This window comes from Melospiza melodia, chromosome Z (genome assembly GCF_035770615.1).
Source record: "Melospiza melodia melodia isolate bMelMel2 chromosome Z, bMelMel2.pri, whole genome shotgun sequence".
NCBI classification, from domain to species: Eukaryota; Metazoa; Chordata; class Aves; order Passeriformes; family Passerellidae; genus Melospiza; species Melospiza melodia.
In genome coordinates this window covers 43,348,000-43,359,596 of record NC_086226.1, presented here as the reverse complement: position 1 = coordinate 43,359,596, position 11,597 = coordinate 43,348,000, and the positions used below count along the sequence as shown (strand labels likewise).

General features: G+C 37.9%; 1 protein-coding gene across 3 annotated transcripts in view; it reads right to left on the bottom strand.

Annotated features, from left to right (window-relative positions):
* ZNF366 (zinc finger protein 366) overlaps positions 1-11,597 on the bottom strand; it is a 36,392-nt gene that overhangs the window by 5,973 nt on the left and 18,822 nt on the right. For all 3 annotated transcript variants that reach the window (XM_063181328.1, XM_063181329.1, XM_063181330.1), the window contains 3 exons: positions 9,433-10,758; positions 7,388-7,579; positions 1,517-1,691 (listed from right to left, as the gene is read on the bottom strand). In XM_063181328.1, coding sequence (XP_063037398.1) covers positions 1,517-1,691; positions 7,388-7,579; positions 9,433-10,758 — 1,693 coding nt within the window. The remainder of the gene's footprint in view (positions 1-1,516; positions 1,692-7,387; positions 7,580-9,432; positions 10,759-11,597) is intronic.

Here is an 11,597-nt window from a genome sequence, read left to right as displayed (position 1 = left end):
GTTTTGTATCTTATGTTTCAGAGGAGCAGAAGAGACTAAAAACATGGTAATGTATTTGTTCTATGGACACTGTGGTTCAAAGTTAATACTTTACAAATGAAAAGACAACAGTCTCAGCAGCCTATGACTGTCCTTAATTTTCCCCCTTTCATCCACTGAGAAACAATGAACTGAAAAGCTCTATGCACTAGACAGTGCTTCAGCTTGAGGGAATCATTATAAACAAATGATGATTTTGAGCAGTGTATATGAATATGCATCTAATCCTAGATCTGGTTTGGCTTATTATTTGTCAGTGTCTTCCCTCTTACTGAAAATACAGATTATCCAAGAGGCATCTGTGGACTCAAAAATACTCCAAACATCATCAGGATATATTTTAAAAAATCAGATATTATAGGCATAGGTCAGCTTCATTAAAGACTAGTGACAAAGTGAGGACTTCGACCAATACCTATGAAAGTCACAATTTTACCTGCTTTTGTTTCCTTTGTTTTTTACTTTCCCCTCAGTAAATGAATCAAGTTTATGAAGAATCTATGCAGTATCACTAAACAGCAGATTTTATTTTGCAACAAGGTGTATTTGTTAAAAGGATTCATAAACAGGCATCAGACCTCACAAATTTTCTCATAATTGATAAGCCTCAAGGGCCGCAGAATCTCTGTACAACGAAAAGATCTTAGGCAATCTCCAATTACGAGCAATTCTCTAACTAGCATGATGCTGTGGGAGATTTAAAGAAAAAAATACTTATTTCATTAGCCATTAGAATCTTCAAAAAATTTACACCAAATGTCATTAGAGTAAGTGTTTTGCACATGTGCTAAGCTGCCCTAAAGTTTGAATATATGAGAAATGCCAAGAAATTTTGCCCACTAAAGAATTATTCATATACTTAAAAAAGGGACCTTGGATGCCCAAGCCCTCAAAAAATTCTCCCTAATTCCCCCACTTCTTTAGATAGCATTGATCAGTTTACACACATGAGGATGACTTCAGGAAGTGTATGTGGTAAGTGGCAGACAGGAAATGTTTCACAGGATGCCCTCAGTAGTCAAAAATCCTTATACTGTGAGACTTATACTTTGAGGAATATTCCCTCCTATTCATGTCCTTCCTTGTAAATGGGATCTTGAGCCTATGGTATTCATGTGGCACCAGCTATGCCAATACAGTACAGAATGACCATGGCTCCTGGATGTAGAGCCATTGAAGATTCCATTCCCGCTCCAGACTGGAATCCACTAACCTGTCAGAAAGGACCATAAGTGTTTCAGATTTTCTTTTTCTGTCAAATTAGGATTAATTTATGATTTATTTGGGACATGTAATGCTGCCATGTAATGCTATAGTAATATAGCTAATAACAACTTCACAGGCTTATGGGATTCTCCTCTTGCAATAACATTGGATCTATGGCACAAGTTTGTGGATCTGTCATACAAAGCCCATTTGTGTTTACTGATATGCATATTCAGATCTCACAGAGAATAATCTTGCTGAAAATTATTACCTTGAGAGTGAAATCCTCTTTCCATGACTCCATGTTTGACTTTCATGTGCCTGGTTAGGTTCCCCTTCAAGGTGAATTTGCTGGGACAGTAGAGGCACTTAAATGGCTTACTATCTGAGTGCAAGTGCATGTGTCCCATTAAATTGTGCATTCTGTTAAACTCCTTTCCACACAGCTGTAAAAATGGTAAAAATGAAAATTATTAGTTTGAAGCAGTATTTTCAAGGACAACATTTTTAAAGGAAAGAGGACCTACACTTCTCAACTTAAATTCTGGCAGTTTTTGGCTGCAATAAGTTTTTCAAAGTTCCATCAAAATCCTACAGGCAAAAACATGTGGTATCCAAGGCACTCAGAACTGCTGATATTTTTTTATATTGGTGACCAGCACACATAGTGCAGGATTCCCCAAAAGCAGTCAATGTTGTTGTAAGGAGGGGAAAGACTTAAGGGAGTAATCTGGAAGGCTCATAACTTGAATGAGATTCAAAGCAAAAGTTTCTGCCCTGGTGAACCATTCCATTTGTAGTTTATACATCTAGTCTTTAATCAACAATGTCAGGCAGGAATAAAACCAATTAAGGGTTTCTGTGAAACAGAGTAACAGAATATTACTTATTTTTAAATGGAAATTAAATGGCTGCACATTTTGCTTAAAGCTAGAAAAAGCAATTCCTTGTTTTTCTGTGTTTCTTGCTCACTCTTTATTTCCCCTGATTCCTTCATCATTTGTTTATCAACTCTTGTGTTTTGGCATCTCTGGTGAGTAAGCTGCAATTTAAACAGTCATGAGGCTGAAAGAATGACTCAGCTTTCCCTGAAGCATGTTCCTGCCAGCTTAAGCCATTGATCGTGAAATTTTTCCTTTGATGGAACAATACCAGTGGGTTTAATTCATTGTTGTTTATTTAGATGGGTCCTTTTGTACTCTGGACTCTTATGTACTCTTAAGACATGAGAGTTTGACATCACTATTACAGCCACCCAGTCTTACTTATCTTCTGGTCTTTCCTTACCAGGATTTATAATTTTATTCACATTCAAGTGGCTATTTCCATCCTCTGCAAACTTCTGTGCTTGCTTTCTACTTTTTTTTTTTTTTTCCTGACTTGTTTTATCATTGGATTTTAATTTTTTAAAAATTATTCTTATTACTATATGATCCAGAGTCACCATTACTGAGTAACTGAAACCTTCATCTAGCAGGGTAACCATCTGGCAGACAATTAATTAATAGAAATTACTAAGACTCCACCAGATTTTTTATATAATCTGGATTCAATTTTTACTTATTTGGTATTACAGAAGAACTGATACAGAACTTGTAGATGTAAATTCAGAAAGTCATCACTTAGAATATCTGGATGAAATGTAAATAGCAAAAGGATCCTTGGAAAAGTAGTACTGTATGCTTTGTCTTTTAAGACTTCTCTTGAGGAAAAATTGAATCAGTTCATAAATACAAAAATTAGCAGGTCTACTGTTTTAAAATAAAAACTAGAGCTGAATCAGAGCTGTAAAAAGACAGATTCTGAAAACATTCATTTGTTTTGCAAAACGTTATTCACTTCAGCTGCATATGTACCATTCGTGTTTTTCTGTCTGTGATTTTACTAAAATGAAAACTCTAGCAAATAAATTTATCACAAAGTGTTAGACGTGACCATTGGTGGAAAAAAGGAATAGCCACTGAAAGTGAGTAATTTATTTTTAAAAGTAAGATGGCTGCTTCCAAGGGTCATCCAACCACTGAGGAAAGAATACTGTCTTCTTCATGTTCAAATAAAGTTAATACTTTATTTTATGTACACTCAGAGAAATTATAGAACCACAAAATACCTCAGAAAGTGCTGGGAGGAATCAGACTCTCATCTACTGAGACTACTAATGAGCACAGAAAATTAGCAAGGAGTAACCAGCAGCTGATTGTATCTTGACAGCTGCTGGAACAACCTATAACTTGTCAATATTACTCTTGTTGCAAGAATGTCAACAATAATATCTCTCTTACACCTCTTTGCTGAAGGCTTCTGGTTATCTGCTTGTATTGTGGCTGACATACGTTATCACCAGAACCTGCTTTCTGATATCTACATCTTCTCTGTCTGAACTGGTAACCAAGGAAAATCATGTTGGGTGGATGAGTGGCTTCAGTACTGCATGCAGACACTTATCTTTATAAGGTCTTGAGTATTAAAATTTATTTAGAAGGACCATTTAGTTGTTTTCTGTCAAGGCAATATTTGTTTCTCTTTCCTCTTACTGAAAAGACAGGGACTTGGTAAAGGTTATTTCTTTATGGCATAAAAGTTCTGTGTCTGAATAAAGTTGATGGGTTTTCCATTTCCCAGAGTCAGGCACATCTTCAAAATATGTAATGTGTTCTTGTCCTGAAATCTCCTGTGGGGACATAAGGAAATGGTACTAGAGTGCAGACGTGTGGCAGGAAAATTAAAGAAATGCAGATAGGAAAATTGGTTTTTGGAATGATGGGTCTCTATGGCATAATCTCTGCTTTACTGGTCATTTCAAAAAGGCACGAGACATCTTTCAGATGAATATCTATGATCCAGATGTAAAAGGAAATAGGTTTCTCACTTGTATGCTAGGAGACTGCAATTCAAATCTAGCTGGAGTACATAGCTAATGCTCAATGAAGACCTTGAATCTGCAGATCAAATTAGAAGCCTGTACAAGATTTTCTTTCTCTCTGACATTACAGCCCTGTGAGCAGAGTGTGAGAGATGATCCTGAGACAGTTGCATGGGAGGAGCTCCAGCAGAACCCAATGCACTATAGCACTCAGGGAGGTGAAAAGTTTATGCAAGAGAACTTGGGATATCAGGAACAACATGGTTTACTTGTGGACTTTCTGTTAGGCTGTCTAACAAAATATTCTTCAACAAGATGTTTAGAACAAAATAAAATTAAAATCTTGAAGAGAACAACTCAGCTGCAAGTCTGCTGAACAGACTTAGTTGCACTGGCTGGTGAAATGGACTTCAGTATAGTTTGCTAGAATAGTCTACATTAGTTCCAGCCTAGATTTTTTTCCTCTTAAGCCAGCATGTGAAGTATCATCCTTCTAGATTTGCCACCAGTTTTGCTCCTTCTCAAAGTACTTCTCTCTCTCTGATTAAAAACCACATTTTTAGATAGGGAAAAAAGTGGTGTTCGAAACATCTGTTACAGATATTTGTCTGAGCTGAAGAAAGATCCATTGCATCCTTTATTGGAAGTCTGAAAAATTGATTACTTCAGCACTAAAAGCAACAGTAAATTTCATGGAACCTTTCTATACAAATCCAAATTAGTACTGTTGCACCAGTTGTTGGAATACCTTCATAAGTCTTCAGTGGGGTTTTTTTTTTCCCTCTTAAACAGAAATAAACAAGGCAAAATGGGCTCAGGCCTTTAAATACTACAGACAAGTTCACTCTTCAGCAGAAAATCAAACAGAGATCCAGGCTGCAGCTGGGTGAGGAAACAGAAGGGACAACTATTTGCTACTCCCTCACTTCTGATGGTATGTGCTTAGCTGTGATTAGACACATAGGAAAGCTCATGTTTTCTTTTGCTGTGAGAAAAAGGTAAAGAAAACCATTGCATGCGGTGAAGTATAAAGGCTACTGCTGTGCTCTCTTTCCCTTGCATTCTTCTTCTTCTTCTTTTTTTTTCTTTATAAGAAGGGTGTTCCTTTCCTCAAAGAAAGAAGGAGAGGGAGAATGACTGTAAACTGTCCAAAAGGACCGTGAGAAAACAGGAAGCTTTGAAAAGTACAAGAGAAAGCAAGATGAAATCTATTTGCAGGCGGTTCCCCCGGGACATGTGAGCCATTGTTAAGCAGGCTGTTCATACAGCTATATCCTTCCTTCTGCTGAGGAGGAGCTCGGTGCCAAAAGGCTGCTATCTGGTCATTGCCTTAACCCTCCAAGTACCAGCCAGAAATATTTGCCTTCAAGAGTCTTCAGGGGCTCTATCAGAGAGGTAGTGTTAGGTAATGTTCCTAATGCAAAAAAACAATTCCTGATTCTGTGTCTGCTTATTGTTGCAATCTTCACTGTCAGAGGCACTGATGCTGATTCATACCCCTTCAGACATATGAGAAACAGATTCACTATGCTTACTTGTTTCTTTCCTCATTGGAACACTGGGTGGGACAGAAAAGTAAAAAAATAAGAAAAACAGGTGTTCCTGTAGAGATTTTGTTCCTGTCTGAAAAACATACTGGTGATACTCTATTTCCCATTTTTTTTTATTGCCCTCTCCAAGTTTCAATAGTCTGTCATTATTAAACACTGAGCTGAACACAACCTTCCAGCTAATCTGCACATACCCAAAAAGACATGTGGATCCATATACTGCACCCACAAAATCTGATTAAAAATTTGAGATTCTTTTCTGAAGTTTGAGGAGTCAGAGAACGACTTCAACCAAATGGGAACAACAAGGCATGTTTGCAGATGTTCTCAAAGAATGAAAACCTCCAGCAGACCTGACTTGTTACAGCCATAGAATTTCAGTAAAAGAAATTCTTTTATCAATATAGAGTAATGTAAGCACTACTACACAACATACTACTTTCATAAGACATAAATTAGAACAAAGTACTGAAGGTGGAAGACTTTGCTGCTAGTTTTTCAAAGTAAAATGTTTTGACGTTAAGAAAGAAAAATTATGAAGTCAGAAATATTCATTCCGACATTTTCTTACTAAAACCAGCACTGAACATCATATATTCCTATGACATTTTGAAATTCTACATTTTTTCAAGATGAAATAAGGATCATATGAATGAAATATGATGAAAAAATGAAATATTTCCAGTTAAATTTTTCATCCATTTCTGCTTCTTCATGAGAAATTCCTTTTAAGAAAATATCAATACCATAGAGATGTAGAATGAAAGAGTTCTAGAAATTGCTTTCAGTTTTTAGTTTCTTATGCATAACCTCGGTAATATGCTCCACTCTGTATTTACAGCCATCTTAGAACAAATCAAAGTGGGAAATCTCCAGCCTTTGACTTCACAAAGTACGACAACAGTAATGAACCAGATAGGCATTGGAACACTGGAGGCAGCAAAAGAACTTATGTAGCATCCAGTACTGAACAAGAATGTAGATATGAATAATTCATAAGAAATGTATTAGAAGTAAACAGGATCAATAAAGTCTTTAGGGTTTACGGGGAGGGAGGAGAAGAGAGGATGGAAATGGAATGCCATTCTCCAGTGCTGGGGGGCAGTGGCAAACTGGAATTTAAAGGACTGTAGAAAGGCCAGGTGGTCTCAGAGGCTGTTTGGTTAGCATACTAATATCCTGCCTTGAATTCCAGTCTGGTAATTACACTCTACCCATTCAAATCCCTTCTGTAGTTTTATTTTGCTGTGGCTTTTTCTAACCCCTTTCTTGAACTGTTGCATAGCATCACTGTGTGAAATTCTGGCTGCTGCTTTTTCATGATCTTCTGCAGGGTGCATGATTTGATTCCTGCTTTTTGTCAGTGTTTCAAGCTATTAAGCGCTTAAATTTCTGTTTGGATGATTGTACTAAGCAAATGTCAGATATGCTTTTGTCCTCAAATGTCTGTGGCACTTTAACAATCACAGGGAAAAAAACCCCAAAACTTATGTGAGAAGGAATGATCGTGATGGGAAAGGGAGTAAACCACAGGTATTTATCTCCATTATTTTGTGCTACATAAGCAGAACCTGGGTAAAGAAAGAAAATCAGGCTGGTTTATGTTAATTTTTGAATACAAGTGCAGTATATGTTAGCAGGTTTGTTTTTCTAATTCTACCACATGATAAGATGACGATATCAGAGAAATATGCTTTAGGATAATACCTCTACCACCAAATGTACTTACCTTGCATTTAAAGGGTTTGACATCAGAGTGAACAATCATGTGGGCCTTGAGAGTCTGCTTTTGCACAAAGCTCTTGAAGCACAAATGGCATTGATAGGCTCTGATATTGGTGTGGATCAGGACATGTCGCTTCATGTTGGCCAGCAGAGTAAATTCCCGGCCACAAATTCCACATTTGTGCTCTTTCACACCCTGAAAAAAAAATTCTGTAGATGTAAAATTTTCTAGGTAATTTAATCGTCAGTACAGCAATTTATGAATTATTCATTCTGCATTAGCAAAGTTGATAATAAATTATTTCACTTTTAACATTTTTCAAGGTATTTTCTCCTGACAAATTCTTACAAGCTTCTGAGAAGCAGAAAAGTAAAACAAAACACAAACTTAATGAAGTAATGAAGTCTGTTTTCAAATAAATCTAACATAGTCAGCATCAGAGCTTCCCTCTCCTGCTCTGCTGCTTAAGTAAAGTATTGATTATACATCTCCCATTTATTGCAGAGAGAAATATCTGCTTATTCCTGGTGGGATTTTCAGTAACCACTATTGAATGATTTCATTTTATATGAGGTTTATAGAACATTTCTATCACTTTTTATGCTATCTACTCAATTTATGACTACATAATTCAATATTCTTACTCACACCCATGTGGTCTGTCAGCTTCTCAGTGATTTAGATACTATGAAAATCAAAGAATTTGCTACTATACAGCTGAAGAGTTTTATGTGCTGAAGGTAACAAGGATTTACTAGTGAGGTGCTAAGAGCAATTACTCCTTCCACAGCCGTTCTTTAAAAAGATGTGAAATGACTGTCAGTGGTTTTCACATTAATTACAAAGCTAAAACTGGACATCACTACCAGTTTCAAGTGTCTGCTCATTTGATACGAAGCTGCATTTAGTCAGCTAAGTACTATTATTTTCATGGTGAATCCACCTGTGGCTGTGGACAAAGAAGCAAAAGCTCCCTAAGGGCTCAGGGGCATTTCATTCCCTGTGACTAAAAAACATACCAACTCTTCCATTAGTGGAATCTTGCATGGTAAATCTGAAGAGCAGGGAATCTCCAGAAATTATAAGCATGAAGCAGAAAAGAAAAAGCAAATGTGGAAGTAGAAGTTGTGCAGTTTTCAAAGAATATGTGACTATAAGACTCAAGGGCCATAGCTTTCTGTATTTCTAATGTTTTTCATGTAAAAGCCAAAATTCAAATGTTAAAGGAAAAATATGCTAATCTGGAAGCAACCTTTTTTTAAAGTGAAATAATTTGACTTCTCTTATTATTTTTGTAAAAGTGGATTGTCAATTTCAGAGTTTCTTGAATGGAACAATTGCATTTTTCCTATTTTTGGAAGCAATCTTTTCGGAAGAGTTCCAAAGCTTTCTCGTACCCTAAGCTGGCCCTGCTGTCACCACTGTCAGCAGAGGCAAAACTGCTACTTGATATTAATTGGCTGTTATTATGATCCTGCTTGTCCATTTGTATTAACTGGCATTCTGGATAACATATGCGCAAAGGGGAATTTTTCTTAGGGTTATTTTGTTTTTTAAATGTCATCTCATTACAATGATTCTTCAAAATCTGATGAGTAATAACATACTTTTTTTTTTTTTTTTTTTGCTACAGTCCACTACAAACTCACGTACTTCCTAATTAAGGGAATAAAGTATCACAACTGGCTTTCACTTAAAAAAAACTTTTAAAATTTTGGGATTATGGGGTAGTTATACAGCTTTGCAAAATTTTACAGAAGGTCATTCTGAAAAAAGCCCCAAGAAACAGAGAGATATGAATCTGGTTTGGGGAAGTGATACAGGGGGTTTAATTGAATTCCTGCTTATAACAAAGTTGCGTTTGCCTGTACTTTTTTAAGGCTGGCAAAGACATCTGGCTGATACAGCTGCCAGCAATGCTGGAGTTTCTGTGTAAGCCTCTGCAGCTGGCAAGAGACCATGTTTCTGAGGAGTTACCTGCCCTTGTGTAGCTTTCATTGCCTGTAATCCTTATACTACCTTCATATGCAAGGTGAGAGCTGGCTTACCTTGTGAGTCAGGGAGTGTTGCTTCAGGTGGTGGGGCTGCACAAACTCCATGCCGCATTCAGTGCAGATGTATGGGCGGATGTCTTTGTGCTTCATCATGTGGTTTTGCAGCTGACTTGGGTACTGGAAGGTCTTATCACACTCGGTGCAATTGTACTGTATAGGGCCACGGTGGGTGGTTAGGTGTCTCTTCAGCTGGGCCAGAGTTGGAAAGTCCAGACCACACTCCACACAAATGTTCTCTCGTCCACTCTCATGCTTAGACTCATGTGCTTTCAGTTCACTGGGGTAGGCAAAACCCCTGCCACAGATCCTGCAGTTGTAAGGTTTGATATCACTGTGTTGCATCATGTGTCTCTTAAGGTGACTGGTTTGAGTGAAAGCCTTGTGGCACACCTGGCACTTATGTGGCCGAGTGCCCTGGTGTGTCAACATATGCGTGTGCAAGTGGCTCAGCTGCTTGAAAAGCTTGCCACACCGGGTGCAAGCATGTGGTTTAATGCCACTGTGACCCAAGATATGGGTGACCAAATTGTACTTGGATGTATAGGACTTCTCACACATGGGACATTGCCAGCGTTTCTGCTCACCCCCCACATCAACATAGTAGCTGTCATCTATCTGAAGGTTGACATCTACTCTTTCCACTTTCTGTTTGTTTTCACCACTTTCTCTTACTTCAGCCCTCCTGAAGGGTGGTTCTGCAGGTCTTTTCATTTGCAAAGGGTTCCTGAAATGAAAGTTTGGTGGTACAATGAAAGGAAACACTAAGCCAGGATGGACTTTAGGATAATAAGGGTAAGGAGCCTGCATGAATGCTGGGTTACTGGGCCATGCCATGCTAGGCTTCACTGGTTCTTGCTTAATGGGCTTGGCTCCAAAATGCTCCAGAGTTCTGTAGAACTGAAAACCAAAGTTGCAGAGGTCAATCATCTGGGAACTGTACTTGGGCTGAGTTGGCTGTTGGAACACCAAGGGGAGACTGGAAGAGCCCATGTCGTGATCCTCAGGTCGATCTGGTGATGATGAGGAATCCTCAAGGGTGATGGGAGGAGGCATTTTTGTTGGCATGCTCTTACGTTTGCGAGACCCTCCTTCCAAGGACCCCTGGAATGTTTCCATGTTTTCAAGAGGAGGAGGACCATAGCGGAAATGTGAGAGGTGTGTTCTGAATTCTTCATCAAATTGTGTTGCTCTGTGTGGCTTTGTAACGGGGCTGAGTGGCTGCAGGCAGAGGGAGAAGGGAGAGGCTCGGGTATTGTCCACATTAAAACTTGTTTCTTCGTTCTTCATCATATTCAATTTTCTTCTCTGTGGCCCAAATTCCTTAAAATAAGCAAAAGAAACCCCAAATCTGTTTATTTCTTCATGTTCTTCTGGATTTAACAATCTATTGACCATTTTATTGTTTTGAAGATTGTTGGTTTTTTTTAAATAAATAAAACTAAGGATTTCTTAGGTCCATATAGGATAAAGGCCTTTTAAAGCAGAATTAAATTGGTAAGTGAAAAGCAAAAAAGCTTTGGTCTTCCTGCAGCAGATTTGACCCAGACAACATTTTTACAACTTAAACATCCTGTACTGTGACCCACTACTTCACAGATGAAACCAGTATGGCAATGCTTCTGCCTAACTTTATTCAGTCAGTCTGTTTGTGGGCAAAATTCTGTCCTTGGCTGTGCATGAACGGCTCTAGAAATTGGCAGTGCATATAAAGGATATAGCAATACAAACAATAATATGCACATTTATTATGGTTGTGACATGAAAAGCCAAAGCCAAAAAATGTTAAGCTTCTTTGTATCATTAACATGTGCTGCTGTGAGAGAAAACAATGGCCAAGTGATCTAAGGACACTGTGTACCATCAGGTTTTGCGCCATGTTTCCTGGCTGCTCGCACTTTGTATTGTAATAAGAAGGCGGAGATTAATTTATTTTCTTTGTTTTAATCACAGAGATATTTGCCTGGCAGGTCTGGGGGAGGAAAGACATTTGACAACTCTCCAAATTACACTTAGTTTAATAGGTTTTATCTAAGATGGTTTTTTGTTTGTTTGTTTGTTTGTAAACAGGTGGGCAAAATCACCACTATAAAACTAAATATAGAACTGATGTCAACAAAACCCTGGGGACTGCAGATTAACTGACATCTAAAAATGCTCTG